At 41.5% G+C, this 27849-nt stretch overlaps 3 protein-coding genes across 12 annotated transcripts in view; 2 read left to right on the top strand and 1 right to left on the bottom strand.

Annotated features, from left to right (window-relative positions):
- Window positions 1-723: 723 nt before the first annotated feature.
- Window positions 724-9362, top strand: LOC117000528 (thiamine transporter 2-like). The gene is made up of 6 exons (XM_033068185.2): window positions 724-812; window positions 3382-3547; window positions 3882-4698; window positions 6134-6326; window positions 7892-8033; window positions 9183-9362. The coding sequence occupies exons 2-6, from the start codon at window positions 3398-3400 to the stop codon at window positions 9360-9362; spliced, it is 1482 nt and encodes a 493-aa protein (XP_032924076.1). The 5' UTR covers window positions 724-812; window positions 3382-3397.
- LOC117000529 (thiamine transporter 2-like) lies at window positions 7949-21683 on the top strand. 3 transcript variants are annotated; one of them, XM_033068187.1, is made up of 6 exons: window positions 7949-8033; window positions 14660-14816; window positions 16675-17491; window positions 19284-19476; window positions 19978-20119; window positions 20865-21683. In XM_033068187.1, the coding sequence occupies exons 2-6, from the start codon at window positions 14667-14669 to the stop codon at window positions 20985-20987; spliced, it is 1425 nt and encodes a 474-aa protein (XP_032924078.1). In that variant the 5' UTR covers window positions 7949-8033; window positions 14660-14666; the 3' UTR covers window positions 20988-21683. The 3 variants fall into 3 exon arrangements, with proteins under 3 accessions (XP_032924078.1, XP_032924077.1, XP_032924079.1); XM_033068186.1 differs by lacking the exon at window positions 7949-8033 and adding an exon at window positions 12730-12814; XM_033068188.2 differs by lacking the exon at window positions 7949-8033 and having other exon boundaries at window positions 14661-14816; window positions 19284-19308.
- Window positions 21684-23539: 1856 nt separating this feature from the next.
- AGFG1 (ArfGAP with FG repeats 1) overlaps window positions 23540-27849 on the bottom strand; it is a 36285-nt gene continuing 31975 nt past the window's right edge. For 5 of the 8 annotated variants that reach the window (XM_033068176.2, XM_033068178.2, XM_033068180.2 and 2 more), the window contains 4 exons: window positions 26845-26892; window positions 25326-25484; window positions 24621-24712; window positions 23540-24252 (listed from right to left, as the gene is read on the bottom strand). In XM_033068176.2, coding sequence (XP_032924067.1) covers window positions 24193-24252; window positions 24621-24712; window positions 25326-25484; window positions 26845-26892 — 359 coding nt within the window. In that variant the 3' untranslated portion in view covers window positions 23540-24192. The remainder of the gene's footprint in view (window positions 24253-24620; window positions 24713-25325; window positions 25485-26844; window positions 26893-27849) is intronic. The other 3 variants (XM_033068177.2, XM_033068179.2, XM_033068183.2) reach the window with 1 other exon arrangement.

The following is a 27849-nucleotide window of genomic DNA, read 5'->3' as shown; positions in this document are numbered from 1 at the left end:
CTACTGGTCATGTTCCTAAATAATTATTACAATTCCTCTCACTCCAGACCCACATGTTGTAGGACCAGGGTGGGAGTGGATCTAGATTTGTGTTCATACTTTTTGTGAAAATCTGTACATTTCACAGAGTAAACTCTGCTGTTGTGAACCCCACAGAATCTCCTGAAACTGGCTATAGGGCAGCTATCCCCATCTTCAGCAGCACTATGAGAACCTGTCCAAGCAAAAGACCTGACAAATTCACCAGCAAATAAGTCAAGAGGAAGCAGAGCAGGGTGTTTTACTTTCTACCTTTTAAATTTTACAGAATAGTTTGAAATCCCATGTAAGTGGTGTGAATGCATTCCACCCTTACAGCAGTGGTATTTGCTCGCCCTCACCTCTGTAACTATCCACACACAGCTACTGCTCCCTCTTTAATACAGGCCAGTTTGAGGCACAGATGGCTCCCAAGCCACACACCCTGTCAAACAGACCCAAAATTCTTGGGGAACAGAACTACCTCTATTGATTTTGTGCCAGTCAGGCACTAAACTGTAGTTTAGGTCTTGATTCATTGCTGCCTTGGGGCAAAGAGAAGCCAGGATTGTCTGGCTGTTCCTTTAAGGGTGAAAGAAAGCCGGCTGGAGGCTGGCTTTCCAGCCATTCCAAAGGAGGTGACAGAGCAAGCTGTAATACCAGAAGAACAGGAAAAGCACAAAACCCAGAGTCCAGTAGCTGCAATACACACAGGACAACCAGAAGTAAGATTGGGAACACTAGAAGGAGGCTTTTCCCTTGGAAGTAAGAAAGGAAGAGCTCCTGCACAGAAGGTATGATTATATATGAACTTTAGAAATATGAAATCCTGCAATGACAAGGGAAAGTGGGAGGAAAGAAAAGAACAATCCAGTGGGGAGCTGGGGGGCTGTGTTAGGCTGTGCGTAGAAGAGCTGACAGCTCTGACACCAAGAATTGCTGAAGGAAAAAAGAAACAGGGGATTGTTTTGTTGCAGAACAACAGTAAGGCATCCTAAAATCGCTTCAAAAGTGAACAAAACTCTAGATTTATAAAAGACAAATTGACCACATGGGATGACTGAACTGGGAACAAATTGGATCCTTCCCCCTCAAGCACCAAGGCAGAGCTCTGGCTGTCAGAGGCTTGCAGTTATGAATGCAGAAAGGAGGGCTTGTATAGCAGCTCGCAGAGCTGGAGGGGGATCAATGCTGGCCAAGGGCTGGGATGGGAGTGGAACACAAAGCCCAGGGCAGGTGAGGTGACACCGTCTCCCACTCCCCAAGGGCAGAGTGGGCTGCCCCTGAGAGCCTTCAGCCCACTACCCTTCCCAGCTCAGCACTACTGACAGGTTTTTTTCTGCACAGCTCCTTGTATCAAGTGGGAAACTTGCCACATGACTTTCCCTGCCAGCCTAACACTGGCACCTCAAAGGACAAAAGTGCAGATTAGAGGTACAGAGGTACAGGTCTAACCCAAAACCCTAAGGAGTGCTTGTGCTGGCACTGTAGGGATGCAGTGCCCCAGGCACACCTGAAGTTTTTCTGTGTACTGGTGAAACCACGAATTCCTGCACAGGATGCCAAAGCTTTGCCACCCCTGGGCAGCATCTGAGGGGCAGCACAAGAACCCTGAGAGCCCTGCAGAGGCAGCAGCTTGCCCCACTCACCTCCCAAGGTGTAGGACATGTTGACAGGCTACATGAGACTTGCTGCCCTTGTGTCACACAGCTGGAGGGGGAGCAAACAGGGCAAGACTGAAACAGACCATAGCAGAGAATCTAGGCTGGGGAGGGAAAAATATGCCCTGGCTATGTCCCAGAGCTGACTTGTACAAATGCTTCTCATTACAGTCACAGAGATGCTCTCCACCCCACTCTTCCCGATGCCTTTCTCAATCACTGGAAGCAGTCCCATGGTACTGGGGTGCTGTGTGGTTTTAATGATTACCACGTGAGAGGAGAGCCAGGCGATGTTATGGTGACTCAGTGAGCACGATCCTGGGCAGGGCCCAAACTGGTCCTGCCAAGGCCATGTTTGCAGCAGACTGATGTCACAACAGCCAGGAGGAAGGAGGGGCAGAAGTGCTTCCTTCCTGCAGCACTCAGTGTCTCACGGCCCTGCCGAGCTCGTTTTGCCTTGCTGGGGTCACCTTGCCATCTAGTGGTTCACACTGCAGAGCTGACACAGAGCTGGGCTCGTTTCTGCTGGAAATCCTGTCATGCCCATGCTTTGGCTCTTATGTAGCAAAGGAAGTAATTCAGATTTCCTTTGATCTGCACTCATGTCTTAGTGCTTGAGACTGCCAGTAAAATGTGCTGTCATAACATGAAATTAGAAAAGAAGATGCATAATGCTGTATACACATCACATCCTATAAAAAAGGATCCTCTGCCCATCCCACCTGGAGTGATGTACTCATCAGGACATGGCTGGTGAGGGCTGAATAGACCTTCCTTCGGCTTTTACAAAAAACCTTGTGAAAAATCACTACTTAATTTTAAAGATTTTTGTAAGATTCAGTGTTTGCCTTAAAAAAAAGAGTTATCAGGAAAGAAGTAGGTAAGTCAAAAGCAGAGTGATAGAAATCCCATCTGCTAATACACAAACTGGAAAGGGCTCCAAAACATAAACTGCACACGTTAAGGTTCTTGACATTGCCTATACTAACATGAATATGGATATTAACTGACTGCCTATTTCCTTTGCATGCCCCCATTACACCCATTTTGGCTTCTGTTTGGGCTCTGTCCAGCAGAGATGCAAATTTCAATTTATTCTATCACCTCACCTAGTGACAAGAACAAAAATATCTGCTTCATTTCATTTTAGCATGGACTGTTAACCTTCTGTGACCACTTTTATAAATGGAAAATAAGATGTCTGTATCCAAAATGGACTTCTCATGAAGTCCAGATAATTCCAGATGGGATAATTCCAGATGGGAGTCTGGCTTGACATCCTTTCGGTATTTATTAGCAGCTCACATCTGCTAGGCTCCATAGTTATCCTTGTTATTCAACAAGGTGCTTGGCTGTGATCAGTAATGGTGTCGAGGGAAATCTCAGTGCTCAGCTGTCTTCAGCCACTTCTATCTAGAAAGGCTTTTCCTGTGTTTATCTTGGTCAGTGCAGATGGAATGACAGGGTCGTTTGTCTCCCAGTCAAGGATCTTCCAATTCATTTTTATGCATTTTCTACAAAAAGAGCAGCAGACATATGTAAGGAATAGCTGTTCACTTTAACATTACAAATAAAAATTATTTTGAACTGTCAGCCTCTAAAGACTGCTCCTTGGTACTAGAAACCACGTAATAAAAATGAAGTAGAAGATCTCTTTGCACTTGCATGGGCAGTATCATTATTTAACAAACTTTCTTCTCAGCTTTGCTGCAGAGGCCATGGGCTGTTGGAAGCAAGAGAAAACCAACACCTGGGTTTTTCCCACCCTGATCCTCTGCCTCTATGGATTCTTCTACATGATGAAACCATCAGAACCTTTCCTAACACCCTATCTAACAGGACCAGACAAAAACCTGACCATAGATGAGGTATAATTTTATTCTATGATTTCTTTTAATTGAAGTAGTGAAAATAGAAAGGGAAAACACTGTTCAAAGATTTTTTTTTTTTAAATACTAAAAGAAAAAAAAGTACAATTTTAACCAGTTCTGGCAGGTCACAATTTGCAGCAGACTGCATAAATAAAATATCCATTTAATGTATCCAAGATCCATTTGCCTGCCCAACAGTCCCATGCTGATTGAATGTGGTTATATATTTTATGAATTCCTTCAGAGAAAAAACTTCCCTCTAAAACACAATTTAAAATACATGAACTTCCTTTCCTCAACAATAAAAACAACATTTCCTCTTCTGTTCTAGGTTACCAACCAGATTCTGCCAGTTTGGACATACTCCTACCTCGCTCTCCTTTTCCCAGTGTTCCTGCTCACAGACTACGTGCGCTACAAGCCCGTGCTGCTCCTGCAGGGCTCCAGCCTCATCGTCACCTGGCTCCTGCTGCTCTTTGCACATGGAGTGGTGGCCATGCAGGTGGTGGAATTCTTCTACGGCATGGTCACAGCCACCGAGGTGGCCTATTACGCCTACATCTACAGCGTGGTCAGCACCCAGCACTACCAGAGGGTCACCAGCTACTGCAGGAGCGTCACTCTGGTGGCAGCCACCGTGGCCGCCGTGCTGGGACAGCTGCTGGTGTCCTTAGCACACGTCTCCTACTTCTACCTCAACGCCATGACCTTGGCTTCCGTGTCCGTGGCCTTCCTGTGTGCATTCTTCCTGCCCATGCCCCAGAGGAGCATGTTCTTCCACAGGAAGGATGGCCCTGAGCCTCTGCCAGGGCCTGACAAAGGGCTGGCTGCGGGCACTGCCCACAGCCCCTCGAGCTGCCCGCAGGAAAGGAGCCCCGAGGCTGCTGCCAGGGGCCCGAGCCCCCAGCCCCAGGCTGGGAATGCCAGGCCCCAGGGGCACATGCTCAGCGTGCTGCTGCAGCTGGGCAGGGACCTGAGGGATTGCTACGGCTCCCGCAAACTCCTCTACTGGTCCCTGTGGTGGGCTCTGGCCACGGCCGGCTTTAACCAGGTGGTGAATTATGTCCAGGTGCTGTGGGACCTGCGAGCCCCCTCCCACAGCTCTGCAGTGTACAACGGAGCTGTCGAAGCAATAGCAATGTTTCTGAGTAAGTCAGTGTTTAAACATTGATTACAATTACGGCCTCTGAAGCTTCACATGAGTAAACTTTCAAAGTGCCATTCCTTTGCAGGCACTCCAGGGAACCAGTGCACACTCTGTGCAGTCCAGACCTAGGTCTTTGATGTACAACAGTTCAAATGTGAGTTATGTTGGTTTTTCTTTAGTACAAGACAAATAACTGTATCTTACCAGCATGCAGAAAGTGTGCAAGTCACACAGACATTGCACCTAGCTGGTAAATGCATTCAGAAGCACCTCTGTTTCTCTGGATGAGGCTATTGGGTGTTCTTTTCCCCAAAACAAGTATTGCAGTGTTCCCATAACAATGCCATCAGCTTACATCAATGAGAGAAGTTTTCCATAAAACTTTACATAAAAAGAACATAATCCTCCTGTTAAGATAGTTTTCTAGTGAAATACACTTGTGCAACAAGACAAAAAGAAAAAATTTAGTCATGGCAAGACACAAAGATTTTCATGGAAAAAAGGACCCTGTGAATCCTTACGATACTGATGTGAACCGTTCTGCTTTTCTGCCAGGAGCAGATGCTTGAACCACACAAGCAAAGAGAGGTTATCAAAAGGTAACATCAGAGGATACCGCCCTGCTTGCCTCACATTGTGCTGTTGTAAAGAACTTGCACAAGATGTGGGGGTGTGTTCTACCATGAAAAATACACACGTCTGCACCACACCTGACAGATACTACTCTTGCAGTAGGCAACTAAATAGACCAAGTGAATAATGAACTAGAAGACCTCCCAAATACTCCCTGATGAATTTTTCTCTCTTATGGACTTGCCTGTTTCTCATTGTATAAGTACAGAAGTTTTTTAATTGTCTGGGACCCCCAAGATGGGCAGTCAGGTGGCTTATCTTTGCAACAGATGCATCTTTTAGGAGGCCCACTGAAAGCAAACCTATCCTTTCTCATTCCTTGGATATACTTCCTTGATGCCTCAAAACTCACTTTTTTTGACAATGAGATGCACAGAGCTAAATCCCCTCTATGAGGTGCACAGAGCTAAACTGTTTCAATAGAAGGCTTACTAGCCTAGCTGTGCAATGAGCTAGGAGAAGGTGAAAAGAGTTTACTTCTTGAAGTCCAAACCATGTTCCTAATTCTTTCCCCAGAGACACATGCTGTGTACAGACACCTAAATAATGAATCCTTCTACATTACAGTTTATCCTGTGAAGTGGAATAAAACACTAAGAACGGAACGGCATAGACTTGATATATGCAGTTGTCTTAAGATGATCAGTCATCTGCACAGCTGCAGAAGTCATCAGAAATGCTTTCAAAATTCAAACTACTTCATTATTCAGCATTGCCTTTCGGCATGTGAGTGTGGCAAGGCTTGATCATACAAGCAGTGGAACAGATACAATATTTACTCATATTTTTTTCTCTTTTTCTAGGCTCAGTAACATCTTTCCTAGTGCAATATATGAAGATTAACTGGGACCATTTTGGAGAACTGGCTTTAGGGTTCTTCTCTGCAATAGATGCTGGTTGTTTGTTTCTCATGCACTTCTCTACCAGCATCTGGGCATGTTATGCTGGATATCTCATTTTCAAGGCATGCTATGTGCTCCTTCTGACAATTGCAACGTAAGTACAAATCTTCACAATGCTGCCATCATGCACAGAATACTGACCCTACTTTGAGTTTGCTTTGTGCATCCTTTTCCTCAGAGGTAGCTGACCTAATGCTAGACGTAACTGTTTAGGTAAGGACACTTAAATGTCTGGTTATGTTGTTTTCATTCTTCCAAACAACCAGGAAAGAAAAATTGTCAAAAGAACATCAAGCATTTACCTAAGAAGAAATTAAACAAGGTACAAGATAATGTTATTACTAAAGGCAATGGTAACAGCAAAATGTAGAAGCCATTTTTCTCCTTCCTGGCATGAAAGATGCAAAGTGCACAATAGGAACAAGCATACCTCGACAGGCATCCTTTAGAATCACCTTATGCTTAGACCCCCTACAGCTAAACCTTTTAGCATCCCATGAACTGCATGAATGCAGAAAAAGGCTCCACATAAAGTGTTCCTCAACATAATTTTATACCATATAATCATTAATGATATTAAGATGTAAAGAAAGAAAAAAAGGGAACATCAGACATATAAACTCAAATGAGATCTCATGGGAGACCAAGCTATTCTGTTATCAGAAATAGAAATGTATAAATAATATTAATAACAAATGTTTTATCCTGTGTAATAAATATAAAATGCTATTGCTGCAGTCATTTTCTTGATTGGCATGTCTTTAGACATACTGCACTATTTCCTTAACAAAAATACTGGCTGCACTTTTTGTCAAACTCCAAAATTATTCAGACGCCATTTAAAAAAATTGCTAACATTATAATGCATGGTAAGGTTATGCCCATTTTGGAGGAAGCCAAGTGAGCTCTTAATTGTCATCTTTGTAGATTCTTACTGCATTATAGTGAATTACACCTGGACTATTTAAATATATTCTAAAAAAATCCCCAACAAAGTAAAATCTTGCAAAAAACTCCCAAGCTAAAATCATTGAAAATTAATCCTGAAGGAATGACACCCTTTTGTTTGTATAGAAAGTCTGCAAGTATACATTGCAAGAAAAGATATTCTGATTATTTTCAAAAAAGATATCACAAGTAAAAATCTACAGGCTCTTGACAGAAATAAGCAGCATGTTACCTCCACTGTCAAATCACAAAGCAAAATGTGACTTGTCACCACAGAAAGTTTGGTTAGAAGATACCCACAGTGACCTGCCAGGCAGGGCAGAACTGCTTCCAGTGCCAGAGCAGGCCACAGCTTTGCCTGGCCAGGTCTCTGAAAGCTTCCAGCCATGGACTCTTTACAGCCTGTCTGGCACAGTCTGTGCAGGCAGAGAAGGAGCAAAGGGGAAGGGTACAGAGAAATGACATTCTACCCAATTGTCTGATAGCAGGGGTTAGAAAAGCAGCCCATGCAGTTCAAAAAAACATTAAAATACATTATTGTACTCCAGACATTTTGATTTTTTTAGAGAAAGCAAGGAAACAAATAAACAGATGAAGTACCATTTCCTCTGTCCTTGATGCACCATCTCCATGAATCATTTTCTCTCCATCGACTGAAGACAGCAATAGCTTTCCCAGGGGGAAGTGACTGACCTGCCAGTTTCCTGTTAGGTTCCAGATCGCTGTCAATCTGAGCATGGAACGCTATGCCCTGATGTTTGGATTCAACAACTTCATTGCCCTGCTAATTCAGACCATTCTCACAATAGTTGTCGTAGATTCAAGAGGCCTGGGACTGGACATAGTGACCCAAGTAAGTGCAGTTACCTTACTTCCTATTTACTTGTTGGCCAAGTCATCTTCAAAATTTCTATGGCCAAGGATAACTTAATTATCTTTCTTCTACAGAAATCCAAACATCTTGTTCTTCCCTTGTCATTCATCATTATTTATTGTCATTCTTCCCTTTTGCCTTCTAATGCATTTAGGATTAGTGATGCTAGTCTATGACTTTTTAAAGGGAGATTCACTGAACATAACTAACCAGGCCCTGCTATCCAACCAGTTTCAGTAGTTAACAGGACACTGAACAACATCCTCTCTTCCCAAAAGCACAGACTGGTTTTGTCAGATGCAGAATGGGAGCTCAGGACCATGAGGCACAGTCTGGATTATTTATTTCAGCTCAAGTAACTTCTAATTCCAGCTCAGGAGCAAACTGTTGGTTTGTTTCTCAACATGTACAATAGAGTCTTCTGCCCATAGCTTGGGCAGTTCATTTGGGATGGGATATCCCAAAGCTGTGTCCCTAACTTCAGTCAACTGAAACCTACTGACTTCTGCATTTTCTCAGATGGGCTCTCAGCTGGGGCAGCTTTCTACTCTAATGGGTCTGAAAAAGACTAAAGCTATTTGCACTCTGGACAGAGAAGGCAAAAGCAACTTTGAAAGAGTAAAGATTGAATCAAGCCTTAAATCTTTAAAATTAAAGACAGGAATATGTAGGACTTCATAAATAGCCTTGCCATTGTTGTTGGAAATACTGATATAAAATCACAGTGTATTTACTGAAGCCATTATGGTGACAGTTACTGAAAAGTGCAAAAGCAAAACAAGGATGAACTCAGGCTCTTCAGACAGATTATTCATGACCATGTGGGTAATGAAGCTACTTCTACATTTTGCACTTACAGAAAAAAAGTCCTGTTTTCATCCCTCTCCCTGTCTGACGTTTATTCAGACATAAGGAATGGAAGAAAGGGGCAGTTCTTCATTTCACAATTATCTGCTGTATACTTGAAAAGCTGAGATTTTGCTTAATCACAAAGCAAAAACTCAAGTGTACAGAAACTGCCAGGAACACAAGTAAAGAAAATCAGAGTGACTGTCATCTTCAGAAGAGGCAGCATTTCTCTAATGTGTTTTTCATTAATTGTTCTGCCTTTTTCTCCTCCTCTCCCAGTTTTTAATTTATGGCAGCTACTTCACAGTCATACATGGGATTTTCATGATCAGAAGCATTTGTGTGCTGGTCTCATGCAAATGCCAAAGGAAAATAGTGAGATCTTGCACAGAGCAGCTGAACCAGACTGAGCATGATTCAAGAGAGCAGATTGTCACAAGCTACATGACACGGCCGTAGGAGGCAGGCAGGCTGGAGAAGGGCTTCTCCTGGGAGAAGGGCTCCCAGCAGGGAAGAAGAGCAGCATGCAGGGAAGATCAGTGCAAGAAGAACGTTCAACTCAGCCCTAAAAAGCTACGCTGAATCATTCCAGCACTTCAGCACAACATATGCCAGCAGAGATCTCTCCAGAATGGCACTGTGCCAAGAATAAAAGATAAGTTGCTTTAGATTCTTATTTACATGCATATAAAGAGCTTGAGGGCAGTAATTTATACACAAAATCAGACCAACCACCTCTGCATCTCCCCATGCACAACGGCAGAGAGCAGAGTTCACCCTGCCTTGCTCATTGTAGCTCCTCAGTGTGGTGCTGCCAAAGTTGCTTCTGTCACATTTGCTGATGCAGTGGCTGAAGGTCTGATTCCCCTTTGCATAGCCTCTGTTCTGAACCAAGGAAGAAAAGATCATGTTTGCATCATTCTATTCTTTCATACCCAGTACAGGCAGATGGGGGACAGGCTCCTCCTGTCTCATCCCACACAGGCTGCAAAAAGCAGGGCTTGCACAATCCATCCCAGGAGCTTCACTGCAGCACTGCTACGTCACAGTTGTTGCTTGGCCCACATTTGAGAGCTACAAACTCTGTACTGACTTCACTGAAACCTCTGCTGAGAAGGAATAACTTCAGAGTCCAAGTAAAGTAAAATTAAATTCAGGACTGCCTGTCTTCCTCTCAGCAGGAAAAGAAATTATATGAAGGGGCTTTAGTAGCACAGACTAAAACCAAAGAAGGACATTGTGGAGAAATATAGCTGATTCCACACAAGAAAATTCCAGATAAACAGAAATATCCAAGATGTATAACTGAAACAAATAGTGAGCATCATGTGTACTTTTTGAGTGCCACTGATCTTGATGAAGAATTTTACAGGATCAGCATCTCAGAGTTTGTCAAGAAGCTTCAAGTCCTACAGCTAATTTAGTCCAAAAGACAGTGAAGAAAAAGAGACTACAAACAAGTTTGCATAGTGAATGTCTAATTTAATATGAGCTATATCCATATGCTGAAATTATTTCTGTACTGCTGTTTGCTTCTAGCTTCCAATATCTACATCTAACTAATAAAAACCACTTAGCATTTACAGAATTATATTTTTCCTGTAGAGACACAAGCTATCATTTGTACAGACATACCAGCTTTTCATACCACTGTCACACACTGCAGCTAGACAAAGTGCCCAGAGGCGAGGGCAGGCAGGACAGAATCAAATTGTTTCAAGTCAAAAGAAGAAATAGTAGGATCTGACAAAATTAACCCAGCTGATTCTTTAGGCTTCTTGTTTACTCCTGTGTACTGTGGGGACACTGTCTGTTGTAAACTGGCTCTAAACAGAACAGTTTAACCAATGCAGTCATAAAAGTGAGAGATGTAGTCTCCAGTGAGAGTTCTTTTCTTACTGCAGAACTGAGGGCATGATGCTCCTGCCTGAAGAAGCAGGGATAGACTCCAGGAGAGCAAGGACTACTTTTCAATTTCTTCCTTCTGAGTAGCAGTCTTCTTTTGAGGCATTCAGTTTAGAACTAGATGTCAGTCCCACACTAAAAGTTAACAAGAGTTTGTGTTTAAATTAAAAAGAGGAACTTCATATTTTCAGCTCCATTCTTATGTTCTGGCTAGAGTTAACCACTCTCTGTGTCTGTAGGATGCCACTGGAGAGCAAAGGAACAAGCAGACACAATGTATTTGGTTTGCAGCTTTAGAGAAAACCATCTTCAGAAAACAGATAAAACTTTAAAGAAAAAAGAATCCATTCCTATTCTCTCTAATCTCCAAAATAATGATTCTGAGGTTGGAAGCTGGCACGAAGCATTATGGGGAAAACAGGGGAGGAAGAAGGCAGCTCTTAGGAGTGTAAGAGGAGAGAGACAAGGCCTTGAGTTATCCTGGGTTTTTAGCTGCAGCTCAGTACTCACCCAGCAATCAGAGGTTTCTAAAAGAGTAAGGTGTACCTGTGTGATTGTGTACCTGCATACACACACAGGAGAGGAAATAGTTGAGACCTGGCAGGTTACAAGGAAGGCTGGAACCACAGGCTACCTAGTTCTGTGGGAAAAGGAAATTCTTGACACATCCACCTCGCCTAGCAGCTTTTAGTATTGTTTGTTTTTCTTCCAGTGCGTTAGAGGTTTCCATGCAAACATGGAACTCCAGAGCTGGGCACATTCCTCCCCATAGGCTGCAACTTCCTCTAAATACACCACTAATTACCTTTGAAACATTATTGGGTTTGGGCACAAATCTTCCGTGAAGATACAGTCCAGCAAGCTGATAAAAGCCAGTTTGAGCAAACAAGGAAGGAATAAATAGTGTGTTTGTAATCAAAGCATGCAGATACTGCCCAAGCACTGTGGGGGCTACCAGAGAAACGCAAGCCAGCAGCCCCTTTCAGCCCCTGCCCAGTAGCACCTTCCCTTCCCAAGGTTCCTTCCCTGCCTCAGAAGCCTTTGGCCAGGGAAGAGGATGAAGGGCAGAGGCAGGCCTGGCTCCCCTGAGCACTTGCCTGCCTGGTTGCAGCACACACTTGAGCACTGAGGGAACCATCCATAGCTGCAGCACCAGAGCAGTTTCTGTTGAACTCACAAAGGGCCCCTCTTGCCAGGGCCTCAGCATCTGTTCCCAGGGTCAATACACGTCCTACCAACAGGCTTCAGGGTGAACTCCAGCCTCTGATGAGCCTTGGAAGATGCAGGCAGTACAGTCTAAAAAAAAAATGGGTAAAGGAAAGCAAAGCAGCAGCATTTCTCTGAAGCAAGCCTCTTAATTTTTTTAGCTTAGAACCTAGATTTACCACTTTAATTTATCCTTTTGTCCATAAATGACAGATCTGCCCCTATACAGGAGTAATTCCTGGCCAACTAATAGGAAGCATTTGATGTCCTACCTCCCAAAGCCCCAGCAAAGCCAGGACAGTCAGAGCAGACCCCACAAACCAGAGGCCTCTGTGCTATGCATGGGACAGGGACAATATTAGCCCAAACTGTAAAACTTGTGCTGGCTTTCCATCAATCAGAGACCAGAGCTTTTAAAGGTACTTATTAACAGACAGAATGCAGTTAGTGCTTTCTTGTCACAACAGGTTTTATTAATCATTAGCTACTTAAGAGTCTTATAGTTTTATCTTAAAAATAAAACTCAGTTTGCTGACAAAACCCGTGAAGAATGCTTTCCCTGCAATCTTTCCCTGCAATCATGGAGAAGAAAGAATAGCTATGAGTAGCTGTAGTTATTATTTAAATTCTGACAACATTTTATCAGGTTTAGAAAGAACTTTTTAGAAAAAAAGTTACAGAAATTTCTGACTACCACCAGCTCTAAAGGGTGATTTCTGACTTCTCTGAAAGACAAAGTCATCCTAGGAAGAACTGCACCTGAATCCACAGGAAATACACCACAACCAGAGCCTTGACAGGTAATTCATCATCTTTGCAGTTATTTGGGAGCATGCTGGCTACTCACTTGCTCAGTGCATTTGGAGGTGATGCAAGATTTATGCAGATGTTACTGATCAGCTCAGGGCTTAATTTTTACATTGCAAATAAGGTCTTGAGTTAAAGACACTAGGGACGATATTTTATTTACAATTATTTGTAAGAGAAAGATGACAGAGGCAATTCTTAAAAATCTAGTTACAAGGTTATGGCTGCTTTTTCTAACATGCCTACGAGGTCACAGAAATATTGTCTTTATAACACACAATTTATAGCAAGTTTTAATGAATACCATCTCACAGTGCAAGTAGAAGCACTTTTGAAAAAGTAACTGCTATAAAGTGGAAATCAAGAGTTTAAGATACATAGCTTGTAGCAGCATGATTAAACATCAGCTAGTGCTTTGCTTTCATTTGCTTGTGATTGAAAACACTGTTTCACTTGTTTTCAGGATCAGTGAAATTGAGCTTTTAACACAAAACAAGTAAAATAAACTTTAAAAACCAAATCTCTTTAGACTTCTTTTGGCTGCCAACTACACTGAAGAAACAAGCCTCTTTTTCCTTTTGGTCATCACTTTCAAAAGTGAAATTCAATAGTTCTCTATTCTAACTCTGAGCAGGTACCATAAGCAGAGAGTTTCTGCATCTTTCTTTACCTTCTCCAATGACTGGAGTGCAAGAAACACAGTGAGTGTTAAAAGAATTTTGAAGAAACTGAGGTTGCAATGAGTTGAGCTGCCTTATGGCTTTTATTGCCATCAAGAATGCTTGCATGGTCATTGTGTCCTGGGTACTCAGGCTGCAAATCAACACAAAAATACTCCTTGAGCACACAGAGTGAGCTTTAATCTCACACTTCACCTGCTCATTTTCTCAGAAATGAGACTGTAATGGAACTTTATTGTTCTGCCACAGCACAGCCACTCAGCCCTAAGCACATCACTATGAACAACCTTTGACAGACATTACAGAGTTTAGCAGGGCTGATGCACCTTGATCCCAGTTGCTCATTTACAACCTGCAGCTGTGATGCCAGGCAGGTTCAGTGATGGGAACACTGGCTTAGGTACTTGGCACAGCTGGAGCCACGCGCTTCGCTCACAAGACAAGCGACAATGCCCTTTATCAATATAACAAAGTTCAGTGGCAAATATGACAGTGGTTTAATGAGACTCAACAGGAAGGTGTGCTTGAGTTACTGCAGAGATGACAGATCAGGTAAAACTGTCAGAGGGACCCCCTAGCTAAGTCACTGGGCTCTAAACTCCTCTCAGAAAGGAGCCTGGGTGCAGCTTAGATCCACTCCTAGTCCCAGATTTGGTCAGCTGCATCCATCTACAGGATTATACAATATGTGCAGTAAGTTCTTTATATGACTTGGTCAAGGTTTCAAGGTTGAGCACACTGTTAGTCACTTACCAAGAATGTGTAGCAGCAAAGAATCTCAGTCTCAGGAGTAACTACAAGAGGTATCTCTGCCTAAGAGGAGACCCATGTGTGCAGCTCAGTGCAGGAGAGCTTGAGATCAGTGGTTTGGTTACAACCTGCACATCAGCCAGGTATCTGAGTCACCTCTGCAGGCAGCCCTTGGTTGTCACACTGCACAGGTCCCCCAAAGTCTAGTTACATTGGATGCCACCACCACAGCCCTCACTGGCAGTTATAGCTTCAGGTAGTGAGTGTAGGTTTAGTCACAAGTAAACTTGAAAATTAATTTTTACCAACTGTGAAGAACATCTATTCCTCCACTTTGTTTGGTTTTTGTCTGTTTTTTTTGTTTGTTTGTTTGTTTGTTCTTGTTTTGCTGGGCTTTTTTTTGTTTAGGTCGACTATGGGTTGTTGGAAGGGACCCGTAAGCCACGGCTGGATTTATCCCACCGTGATCATCTGTGCAAATGGATTTTTCACCACAATGAGGCCATCAGAATCTTTTCTCACCCCCTATCTAACAGGGCCAGACAAAAACCTAACAATAGAAGAGGTATGTAAATATTCTCTTAAGCAGTAACTAAAATGCTTAAAGCTTTAGGCCTTACAGCAGTAACTGAAAGGAAGTGTGAATATTTTATCTACAGACTCATATTTAAAATGCTTCTGGAAAAGAGTATGGAATCACCTCTTGGACAGGAGGTCTAAACTTTAAAGTCTCCACATTCTTAGGACTTTGAAACCCCTTTGGTGGTTGATATTTTTTAGCAAAATCAGGTTGGCTAGTTCCTCTCTCCCCCCGAGAGAAGACATTTATTTATACTTACTCATGGAATTGATTACACTGATTACAGCATCGATTTCAAAACATAAGAAAGCTAAGTAGCCTTCCCCTTATGAGCTGCAAAGCTTATTTCCTACATTCCCTGTATTCATTAACCTGTGGAGGTTAGGTTCACATTAAGAGAAACCGGGTTTTGACAAAAGCATGCACTCCAAGTTTCCTTGCTATACTGTTGTGTTCAGCACTGGCTGCTTGAGGAGTACACCTCCCAACAAAAGGGGACAGAGTTAACACGTGGCTGAGTCATAGAGCTAACAGTATAATTAGAAAACACAGGCTTGCTACACCCACATACAGCTAATATGAAGAACAGTCACTCCTGATGTGCAGAAGCAAATGTTAAGGCAGAATCTACCAGCACACTGTGAACTCAAGGTTTCTGCTGAAAAAAGGTTTTTGTGGTTTAGGTTGTCAGGGAGATTTTTTTCTCCCCCCCTTTTTATTATTATTTTTTAACCACAAAGGAAAGCATCATTTCTTATATAAATGAAACAGCATCACAGAATGCCTTAATTCTGATTTCAGCAAGATTCCTTAACTCAAAAACAAGCATAGTACAGATACTGTCTCTTTCAGCCAAACTCATCTCCAGAGAGTTAATTACATGAGGTAATTCTAAGTTCAGAGAAACAAAAGAAAGAACCTGCTGTCCACCATGCAACTCACTCCAGTACCTGTTCAGAAGTAAAAACCATTCCTCCAGCATTTGATACAGTTCCTTTCTAGTCTAACTGCTTAAGCAAAGAACAAGAGATCAGGAATGGATACCTCAGCAGGCCTCACAACTACTGGGCAAGACCTCCCAAAGCAGGCAACTTAGAGTCACAGAAAAAGGTCACTTTGTGATGTGCATCTAAAAGAGGGATAATTGCCCCAGGTGTGCCCACACTGCCCAGGCAAGCACTGAGCTTTAGGGGCAACCACAAACAGCACCTTCCAACCCAAATTCAGAACAGCTTTAGAAAAACGAGAAAGAAGCTACTTATGTATTGAAGTCCAATTTAAACTTACTGAAACACCTCCTTACTTCTTACACTTTAAATCAGAAAAAAACCATAGAAGGTGCAGTACCCTAGTAGCAGCGACACACTACGTTGTTAAGAGGCACATGCTTCTTTTTTTTCTATACCAACAAGGGACAAAGGTGACCAAAGATATACAATGACTCACATAAAGAGTTGAAACCGGCCTTCCTTTTCAGCTACTGTATGGAATAGGATTTGAAACTAGAGAGGCTTATCTCTAACACAAAGTTACAATTGCTTTAAAGAGCAGCACATCAGAACCGGCCTTCTTCATAGGCCTTTACTGGAATGTATTTTTAAGTCAATCTGTTTCTTTAGTGGAGCATCACTATCTTTGGTCCTTACGTAGTGAAGTCAGTCCTGCAACTTAAAGCAGCTTAAGCCTGCACTGTTCACACAATTCAATGTTTCCTATCATCACAATTACGTTGCTTCAGCAGTAACACCATCAAAAACCATATGAAAGGATATTTTAAATATTTAGGGAGTTTGGGGCTGTTTTGTTTAATTCTTTTAACATTTCCTCTTTTATCCTGTTCTAGGTTACCAACCAGATTCTGCCAGTTTGGACATACTCCTACCTCGCTCTCCTTTTCCCAGTGTTCCTGCTCACAGACTATGTGCGCTACAAGCCCGTGCTGCTCCTGCAGGGCTCCAGCCTCATCGTCACCTGGCTCCTGCTGCTCTTTGCACATGGAGTGGTGGCCATGCAGGTGGTGGAATTCTTCTACGGCATGGTCACAGCCACCGAGGTGGCCTATTACGCCTACATCTACAGCGTGGTCAGCACCCAGCACTACCAGAGGGTCACCAGCTACTGCAGGAGCGTCACTCTGGTGGCAGCCACCGTGGCCGCCGTGCTGGGACAGCTGCTGGTGTCCTTAGCACACGTCTCCTACTTCTACCTCAACGCCATGACCTTGGCTTCCGTGTCCGTGGCCTTCCTGTGTGCATTCTTCCTGCCCATGCCCCAGAGGAGCATGTTCTTCCACAGGAAGGATGGCCCTGAGCCTCTGCCAGGGCCTGACAAAGGGCTGGCTGCGGGCACTGCCCACAGCCCCTCGAGCTGCCCGCAGGAAAGGAGCCCCGAGGCTGCTGCCAGGGGCCCGAGCCCCCAGCCCCAGGCTGGGAATGCCAGGCCCCAGGGGCACATGCTCAGCGTGCTGCTGCAGCTGGGCAGGGACCTGAGGGATTGCTACGGCTCCCGCAAACTCCTCTACTGGTCCCTGTGGTGGGCTCTGGCCACGGCCGGCTTTAACCAGGTGGTGAATTATGTCCAGGTGCTGTGGGACCTGCGAGCCCCCTCCCACAGCTCTGCAGTGTACAACGGAGCTGTCGAAGCAATAGCAACTTTTTTGGGTAAGCAGTCATTAGCAGATACTTGTAACCCATCCTGTGCTAAGGGATTCTTCAGCAACGTGTTTGGTGCCTTTCCATCTCCTATGAGGACTGAAGTAAACTGAGATAAATAGTGCACAAATCATGATTTTACTATAAACTTTTACAGTGGGCTCTTATAAAATGGTCTTAAAAATATATATATAAATAAGCTTTTCCTTCTTAGAGGAGACTTATTCTGTCAAAATGTTTTAAGAGTTTTAAGTTTACAGCTGTGTTTATACCATGTATTTAACCCCAAGTAAGCACATCAATACCCTGTGCAATGATACTTTGCATATTCCTCCCTCAAATACACCTTAAGCTAGCTAGTTTAAGAATTAAAAGAACACATTAGCAGATACACTGCTCTAAATATTACTCAGCATACTGTGAAATTGTCTATTTAGACAATGGATTAAAAATCATTCTAGTCTAAGTGCTCCTCAACAAATATGATTTAAAACAGGAACAGGTTGGCTAGAGGTGTGTACTCTCCATCCTAGAGTCAAAACCTAGCCAGTATCCTGAGCAGCTTCCTTTAGCTGACTCAGCTTTTAGCAGGGCCATGTGATCTCAATCTCTCTTTCAACCTTAGCCATTCTGCCTCTCACTAGTTACCTGGTCCACCCAAACTCAATTTCTCTTTAGCCACAGGTGAGAAGGATATAGGTAAAGTGAAACTTCATTTACATAGCTGTGCAGCACCAATACAATCTCCTTTTTGAGCTTCCATTTACACAACTGTCTCCCCTCCTACATTCCAGGAGCTGTATCCCTCAGATACAGAGAATTCAGTTTATGTTTCCTCTCCCCAGTCAGCATGAAGCTCTATTTTACTGAAGCTACTCCAGAACTTCTGACTACTGCTTTGAGTAGTGTTCCCAAAGCCTTTCTTGCACTTACACCCTTTGGCACTTGACAAAATTTCAGAGTACAGAAAGAACTCACAGCACTGGGAACCACTGCTCATGGCAGGGATGGACCAAAGGGACTGGTTTGCTCCGACTTTTGGAATTCTGATGAAGAGCACATACCAGCAAAGTCCAGTTTTTGTGCTAGCCCACCTGAGAACATGGGGTTTTGCTCAACTGTAAGACTCGAGCAAGGGTTCTGCTACATGTGATGGCCAATAAGGCATTAACAAATGCATCTCATAAGGCTTTTCACCAGAAACTGAGAATACGCTTCCATTAAAAACAAACAAACAAACCAACAAAAAAAAAAACAAAAAACCCAACCCCCCAAAAAAAACCCCAAACCAACCAAACAACAACAACAAAACAAAAAAGAAACAAAAACAGCCAAAAAAACCAGCAAAAAACCCGCCCACTACCCCAACACAAAACCAAAACAACGGCAACAAAGAAGCAAGCTTGGGGTGCCACAGATTTTCTTTCCATAAAGAACTTCACACAAAGTAACTAAACCCTTTATATATATTTTGGCAGAAAATGCTTGGTGTGATTATTCTTCTCTTTGGTCGTAGTTGTCTAAAGCTGGAGGAACAACAGTAGATTGCGCATTGCTGCCTCCAGCCTTAGGCACGAGGCACCTTCCCAGAGCACTTTAGTCAGTGAAGGGTCTAAGCAAGGAGGAAAGCATCCAAACTAATGGAAGAGTCTCACACCCCTAACAGGAAATATAACCCACACTATTACCAAAGCCCACTGTGACCAAGACTGAAGAGCTCCCAGTACAATCCAATGACAGTTATGCAATGGCTCTCAATAATAATGTTTCAAAGTTTTAACTATTAATTTTCAATTTTTAGGTTCAGCAACATCCATGGCAGTCGGGTACGTTAAAGTAAACTGGGATCTCTCTGGAGAACTGGCTTTGGCAATTTTCTCTGCACTGGATGCTGGCTCTCTGCTTCTTATGCACTTCACTGACAACATCTGGGCATGTTATGCTGGTTACCTTGCATTTAAAGCTTGCTATATGCTCCTTATAACAATAGCAACGTAAGTACAACACACAACTGTTCTAACTAAACTGATTTAAATCAGCATCAAATTTTCATATTTATCGAAGTTTCACTGGACTTTCCCATAGATACAAATTTAGATAGGTTATGTCAGTAGCATATATTGCTTCTAGCCTGTATAAAACAATAAAATTATATGACCTAACCATTACCACAGTACACTCCAAGTCAGAACAAGATAGCTTCTGCACTTGGCTGTTGAATGACCAATGTATGAGTATTCTCAAAGTGATCCAGTGAACTTACACAGGTGTTTAGCAAAAATATTCATTGAAGGGCAAAAAAGATGCACAAGTCACAAAGCCAGAAAAAAACCAAGAAATTTTTGTCAAAATGAAGCTGTTAAAGCTTAATAGCCAAGACTGAAGCGACTAAATACTTTGAAAAGTGCACTGTGAATGTGAAACTGTTCCCATAAGTAAAGTGCATCCACCCAAACTTGCTTTCCAGAGTTTTGTGAATCTGCATTCATTGTCAGGTTTCAGATTGCTGTCAACCTCAGCATGGAGCGCTATGCTTTGATGTTTGGCTTCAACAACTTTGTGGCACTGACGATTCAGACGATTTTAACTGTTGTTGTAGTAGATTCAAAAGGTCTGGGACTGGATATCAGCACTCAGGTAAGTCACTGAGTCCCAGTGACTCAAAAGCAGGTTCTACTCCAAGATTAGCCTGTGGTAAATGTGCAAGCTCAGGACAGTTACTCACCTGGAAAAAGGTTCATTTAAAGTGAACTGGCTTGAACTACTACAACCTGCTTGTCCTCTAGGCCTCCCAATACTGGGATGACTAAAATATTCTCTGTTCACAGAGCAGAGGGGAAAAGTGACCGCCTATTACTCTGCATGTTCTTTAAATTAAAGGCTTACTATTCAAAAGTTCATAGCCAAATGCCCTAACCAGAAGCAGGAAGCCAGCTGAAAGACAATTACTATTACTATGGCAAATCTAAGTTATATAAGTGGCTAATCTAAGTTCCAGTGGACACATCTTTAAAGTTACTGTAATTCTGAAAATTAACTCATTGCAATTCCCCATTAAATTTCTAATTTTAGTTTAAACTTAGACACTGAGTGAGTCTAAGTCTAGTTTTCATGTTTCCAGACAAGAGACAAAGTACAGGAGAGCTGTCCTCCCTTACTTAGGTGGGAAGTACATAACAGAACATACTGTCCCCCTTTTACAACCACAGAATTTCTAGTGTAAAGTCAAGCAGTCCAGACTTCTTGAACCCTCTGAAGATGGGGTCATTCTGGGCATAGGTGACAGGGAAGGGAAGGTAGCAAGGGAGGGACACACCTTAGAGTCAAAAACTGTTTTTGCTGTTAGATAATAACTTGTCTCCTTCCCACCTCAATTTCTCAGTTTCTCATTTATGGCAGCTACTTCACAGTCATAACCGGAATTTTCCTGATCAGAAGCATGTACACCATAATTTCCATCAAATGCAGAAATACAAGTGTGGCTGCTGAAAGCACTGCCCCTTAACAACCAAGGCAAAAGCAATGGTTACAAGTAACAATGCAGAAGGCTCCATCATCTGGACAACAGATCAGGAGAAATAACGTTCAATCAAGCAAAACTGGTCCAGGTTGAAGCAGGCTGTTTATGAGCCTACTGCACAAACAGCTTTGTCAACAGGATGATGCATTTGGTCTATTTTCTTCACCAGGAGTTTAATACAAATATTCCTCAAACAGTCTTCTAATTCAAGTTCAGTGATCCAACATACAAATTTCTATCAAGATTCGCTGAGCACAAGGACATACAGATGCCTGTACCTCACACCAGAGGAGCTCACAGAACAACCTTGGGACTTTCCCTCCTACTGAGTATTTTAGTATAAGGAAATTTAGTTACTGACAGAAGACCATCAGACATGCCCAGGGAATCTAAAGCAGTTGTACCAGACAATGACAGGTCAGAAAATTTGTCACAGAGGCCCTTCGAAAACTTGAAACTTTTCATGTCTGCATCTTCTTACATTTGTAACAGCTGATGTTTTAGGACTGAAGTGTACTCTAGGAGGTCTCCATATTAATTTCTGTATAAGGGGCCTAAAGTCTGCAAGTGAAGTGCTTTGATGCAAAAGCATAAAAACACAGCTTTTAGGCAACTATGCTATTTGCATGAACAATTGTGGGAACAACTGCAGAGATTTCCACGATAAAACATTTAAAATCAGGGGTGAAGAATTCATTTTTTAAATAAAGCTATTTTTAAAACCTGATCAACACAAATCTATAGTGTCAGCTTATGCTCAAAATACTCAAAGACTCAAAACAATACAAGACCTTCAGCTTATGTGGAATCTGACAAACCTAAAATCAGTGAACACAGACTAAAGAGGTGTGCTTGCATATAGTTAAAAGCTGCAAACCTTTCATCTGCAATTAACTCAAGTTATGAAAAGTAAGGTATTCCACTACTTCTACAGCACATTCTAAACCACATGCCTTGCATACTTCAATCAGTTTCAGTATCTCAGCAGTAATATTCGGATTAGAACAATCTCTAAATGCTAATCTCATTAGCTCTTGCTCAAACCCTAATTTACAACACCCTAAGTGAAGATGGCACAGAATTATCGCTCTTTTGTAACACTTTTCATCTCATTGAAAAGACATCTCTTTGATTTGGTCCAGTTCTATGCACTAAGCATTTTTAAGTATCCCACAAGCCCTGCTGAAACCTGCAGTTCCTCACTCTCTACTGCATTTACCTCTCACTATCCAAAACAGCCCAGGTTTGTGAACAGGGAGGAGTTACAACCATTTACACTGTGCTAAAATACAGTGATGACACTAAGTGTGTCACTAATACCCTGCAAACCTCCAGCTGCTGGGGATTTGTTCGGTGAATTCTCCAGAGAATGTCTGGAACAGAACTGTACACCACACTGTCCAGCAGTCTCCATCAGAAACAGAGACTTCAAGCCTTTTTTAAATAAGCCAACAGGACAAAACCAGACGTTTAAGTATGGAAAACTTACAGGCAGCATGTTTTATGAGCTGCCTGTCTCCTGCTTGGTATCTCCAAAGTTTAAAACACAAAAAGAATTTGCAATCCCCCATAGGCAGGCAACAGAAGTCAAAAGCATTAGCATAAATGTTTTTACAAGCAGAGGTCAAACCTTTCAGATACCCTAGAAAAACATATCTGACATTCAGGCAGTCAATTATAAGTGAAATGTCTTACCTTGAAGGATTTTCATGTTCATCTCAAATGGACTTGCACAACTTTTCTTAAAAAAATCAATCTCACCTTATTTATTCCTGTTATCCTGAAAGTTAAAATTTTACCCTCCAGCTGGTCAGAAACCTTTAAGCTTGCAGTTTATGTATTTACAATATACTTACATGATTTGCTTAGTTCCAGTATTACACTTGAACTTTAGCCAAATTACCTCTTTGATGCACCAACTACTTTGATGCAGTTATATTTTTCTTGAACTTTATCACTGTTACAGAGGAAGACAAGCCAGACAATTTTCCCTCTACAAATTTCACTCTAGTATGGCAGGAAATATTTCTGCAAATTTAAAAAAAAAAAAAAAAAGACAAATTTAATATTCCACAGGAGTTCTTACTGATATGTATCAGCTTTTAATAAAGAGAGGGTTATTACAGCTGTGATCCCTTGGTCTGCTGTTGCACACTCTGTTCTGACCACAACTAAGGCTTGTTCAGAGCTGTCATTAGTTACCCATAATAACAAACCTTGCCTCCAATAACTACCCTTCACAGTGCTTCCAGTGTCCTTCATGACAGATACTCTATGCAAATAATCCAAACTTCACCCAACACTCTCCTTTGGGACTTCACTTGAACTAGAACAGCAACCTTCATCAAAGGACATGAAGAAACACATCCAAGTGAGGCATGAGAAAAATTTAAGCTGAATTCACCTTTAAACACATTGCTTTGGACACCTCATCTGTGTACAAGACACAGTGTGAACATGTTCATCCAGTAAATGTTACTGCACAGAAATAATGCTACACAGTTTTTTTTCTAATATTTATTTTTTCACCTGCAAACTGTAGCAAAACATGATCAGCTTTATTATGCAGACAGGTATCCCTCTAACATTAGAGATTTAGGCATGTATAAATAGAAGAGCTCTTAGGAAAGAAAAACATTTTGAGAAATGAACAAACCTTCAATTTAACTTTGTGACTTCCAATACCAATGGTTAAAATGATGCAGCTCATTCATTCCAAGAGATACAACAGCACCTTAAAGTGGCTGATCTATTCCCCAGTAACATTTTTCACATAACAATGTGTTAAAGTTACAAATACTGATATGCACAAATAGCTATTTTCTAAGAAAAATATGTACAGTACTGCAGCATAATGAGTGTGGTATCTGCAATAACTTATTAGCCAATTTTAATACACATGATACCGCTACTTTTTACCTGCCACTTCACAGGTTCAAGGATGTTACCACAGCCCTCTGTTTTGCACGTTATTACCTGGTGGGGGGTTGGTTTTCTTGTTTTTTTGTGTCGGGTGTTTTTTTTTCTCTTTGAAAATTTTTAAAGGTACACAATGCAGGCTTTTATTTTTACTTCTTAAAGACTTCTTTTGTGTTTAAAGCTAATATCAGTGAAACAAGACAACAGTGCAAGAGGCGCAGAGATGTTATGTGACCACATAAGAGTTCTTTTGGGTAAAGTGTCTATAAGGCTATAAGAAAGGATTGGTTGATGAGCTTCCTGTTGGAAATTGTCCTGTTGGTGCACCAGCCTGGGGGAAAAGGAACAAAGAAAAATAAGGCAAGTATTTAAGATTTTTTGCCCGTATTGTAAATCATAAATGCAGACTATATTAAAAAAAAATAACTTGCTGGGGAATACTTCTGTTTTATATTGCAATCTGCTTTTTGCTGCTTCTCTGGAATTACACTGCTGTTGGGAACATGCATGAAAGTACCTCTGCTCTGATCTGAACATCCTTACAAATGGTTATCATCAGAACAGTGAGCTGCAGTTCAGAGTCACATGCTGCCTTCCCTTATTAAGAGCAAGAACACCCCCAAATCTCTGTGTATCTCTAAGTGTTACAGACTACTCTTCTTGGGACATACAGAAGTCACTGACAATGCAACAACTCACCATAAAAGGGTTACTAGATACTCCAACACCTGCAACTTGTCCAAAAGGAGTTACTACAGGCTTTGCTTGCCCAAATGTAGCAAAACCTGCTCCTTGGAAAGAAAAGTAAAAAAAACATTAATGCTAGTAAACAATATTCCAACAGCTCTTTACTGCAGCTCCCAGCCAAAATTAAGTGCAAGTTTGAACTGCAGAATCAGCAGGACTGATCCTACTTAAACATGATCAGGAATGTAAGTGTAAAACATACTGTGGTTGAGCTTTTTCTTCGTTTTCAACTGTTCATAATTCAACAATCGCCAATTTCTACACGTGCACTTTTTTCAATCTTATGTAGCATATAAATTCAGGGAGAAAATACTTCCCAATTTTCTTTTGCCTATGTTCTACGAAACTAGAGAAAGAATAATAATGTGTTGCAGACATCCCAAAACAGCCCTTCTTGCCTAAAACCCCCTTAAACTTTGGAATACTTACCATTTTAGTATGAGATTCTGGTAAAATTTCAGTTTGATCATTACACAATTGCAAACAGCCAAGTCAGAAGGCTCAGTTACAGAACCAAAACAGTGTGGGAACCCTTCATCAACATCACTATCAAGTTCATGTAGAAATAAATATCCACCCATTATTGCCAACTTATAGACACACCATTTTCTCCATGTTTCTGATTTAGACAAGGTTATCTAAAACAGGCAGACCTACCATTTGGTTGTTGAGCAAAAGCAGTCTGTTGAGGGAAAGCTGCCTGGGCTGGGTACGTGGGCTGCTGGAAGTTGCCACTATAACTAGTAGGAAGACTGTAGGAGGCAGGAGTTCCAAACCCTGCCGGCATGCTCATGGATGCAGTACCAAATGTTGCTGCTGGTAGGGAAAAAATAACACACAATTATTTGTAAGAAATCACTTTTTTCATTAAACAAATCACTATAAGTCTTCTAATGCCCTCTGTGCCTGAACAAAAGTTTGTTTCAACTTCTACAGCCACGGAATTGATTTGTTCCCTTTGATCACCACCAACTGGGTGCGTAATTTGCTTTTACACTTATGAATTATGTTATTTAAAATTTAATAGATCCAGCATATTCAGATATACTTTCTGAAGAGGAAATGATTTTTCCTTCTCATTGTTATTATATATTTTCCCCACAGTTTTTCTGGTAGAAGTTCGTACACATAAGAAGCAAGCAGGTACAGGCAGCCTAAGCCCCTCCGTTTTTCTCCGAGAAAAGCATGAAAGGATTTTCCTACTTCAAGCTGCACTACAGGAGGTTATAAATAAAAAAAAAAAAAAACCAAACCAGCCAAATCAAAGGGATACATGCATCCCCTTTTTCATCCCATCTTTAATGTCTTTAAGGAAATTCTCACCATGCACTTTATTTGCACACAAAGTTCCTGTTGCAAACCCTCTTACTATTCAGGTAAAACTTAAAACAAAAAGAGCCCAAAACTTTTCATCTGATTCTCTGCTGAATATTTCAAGTAAAGAACACACAGCTCGTAAGTATTTTCCCATGCCTTCAACAAATAAACAGGAGCACATTAGGTGCAAAACTATAGTAACAAAACCATTATTCAGACTTTTGGGAGTTATTCTTGAAAAGAGAAGTGTACAGGAAGATTTTTGGTACAAAGAAAGACACCAGGCATTCTATGCTAGTCTTCTCTTTTGAAATGTTACAAGCTACATTTTATGCAAGCTCAACTATTTAAAAAAGCTGATAAATTTAATGAATATAGCTTAATTATCAGTTGAAATATTTACCCCAAAAGTATTCAAGGGCAAGACATTATACAGACAAACTGTTGACAAGTGCACGCAAAACTAATGTACTAACACTGTTCTCAAGTTACAGTGAGCAGAGCAGCTACTCGACAGCAAACTTGGCTAAAACAGCAAACAGAAGCACAACAAGATCAGCAGGGGATTTGGGATATCCCAAAAGGCATCAAACTACTGTTGGCAGAAACATCAACAGTCACTCATTAGCACTATATGGTGACCATGGAGGATATTGATAATGGTTTTGTTTTGGTTGCTTGACAGGATATCTATACATACTCTTCTCTCCCTCTGCCCAGTTGCCAAATACCCACACCCAGTCCATTTTTACGAAGTCTTCCACAATTCTTTGTGCAGAGAACCAGATAACTGTCAATAAGCTTTTACAAGCAAGAACAATTAGCCACAAGAAACTTGATACCAAATGTGGCCACCTACCAAAATGAGCCTGAGGAAATATGTGAGAGTGCATTGCTCCCGAGAGGCCTTATGGAAGCCACAAAGAGACCAGACAATGTCAGATCATTTATACACTCTTGAACAGTCATTTCTTAGTTATATATATAGAGAGAGAGAAATAGATACACATATACGTACCAAACAATTCATCAATAGCATGACCAGCAATAGATTAGTATTAGAAAACCATCAGAAATAAGCTCTATAAAACAGATCTCTCACGTACTAAATAGCAAAGTTCATGCAGGAAGAACACACAAAAGGACAAGCCATAAGTTTACACCTTACGCTGAAAGGGGTTGAAGACTATCTTTACTTATAGATATTATCTCTGTCACCTAGTACAGAACATCAGGATGCTGCCAAAGGTTTGGAACCTCAGCAGGCCAAGGACAGAGGTGCCATATTCAAAGAAATTTATCTAAAGAGGCTACAAATTCTTACTGATGATCCAAAAGAGCTCACTTAGGAATAGGATTAAAATAAAGAAAAAAAAGGTATTTTGGGTATTAAATACCTGAACAAGTTTAGTTTCATAATATCTCAAAAGAGACTGAAAACAATTTCAGCAGAGGACACAAATCTATCAAATCAGTTTTTAACTTAGCCTACCTAAATCACTGAGCAAACCACAACTCAATGTCAAAATGCACACATCAACAGATTTTAATCTGTTGAAGTTTAGCTAACAGATAAAAGTGTCAAAATTTAGCAGTTGCTCTGTAGAGGAAAATCAGCATAACCTAGTAGCCATCTAAATCCAAGTTCATAGCTTTAATGAAGTACAAGTTTGCTTTCTTAAAAAGTGATTTTTTCCCATGGAATTATGATTCTACAGAATCCCCCCACAGAAAATTAATATAAAAAATTGATGCAAAGATTAAACATATGCTTTAAAAAACAGACACTAATGTACTGAGTAAGTGGACTGGTGAGGAGTTAACATCCCAAGAGCCTTGTCTTTACTGGCTCTGGTTCCAGTTC

The sequence above is a fragment of the Catharus ustulatus genome, chromosome 10 (assembly GCF_009819885.2).
Source record: "Catharus ustulatus isolate bCatUst1 chromosome 10, bCatUst1.pri.v2, whole genome shotgun sequence".
Lineage (NCBI taxonomy): Eukaryota > Metazoa > Chordata > Aves > Passeriformes > Turdidae > Catharus > Catharus ustulatus.
The sequence above is the reverse complement of the archived record's forward strand: the minus strand, read 5'-3'. Positions and strand labels throughout refer to the sequence as shown.

Coding starts and splice junctions, on each gene's coding strand:
- LOC117000528 (XM_033068185.2), top strand. CDS start 3,398: ATGGGCTGTTGGAAGCAAGAGAAAACCAACACCTGGGTTTTTCCCACC. Junction 6,327..7,891: donor CTCCTTCTGACAATTGCAAC/GTAAGTACAAAT, acceptor GTTTCCTGTTAG/GTTCCAGATCGCTGTCAATC. Junction 8,034..9,182: donor GACTGGACATAGTGACCCAA/GTAAGTGCAGTT, acceptor CTCCTCTCCCAG/TTTTTAATTTATGGCAGCTA.
- LOC117000529 (XM_033068187.1), top strand. CDS start 14,667: ATGGGTTGTTGGAAGGGACCCGTAAGCCACGGCTGGATTTATCCCACC. Junction 14,817..16,674: donor AAAACCTAACAATAGAAGAG/GTATGTAAATAT, acceptor ATCCTGTTCTAG/GTTACCAACCAGATTCTGCC. Junction 19,477..19,977: donor CTCCTTATAACAATAGCAAC/GTAAGTACAACA, acceptor ATTCATTGTCAG/GTTTCAGATTGCTGTCAACC.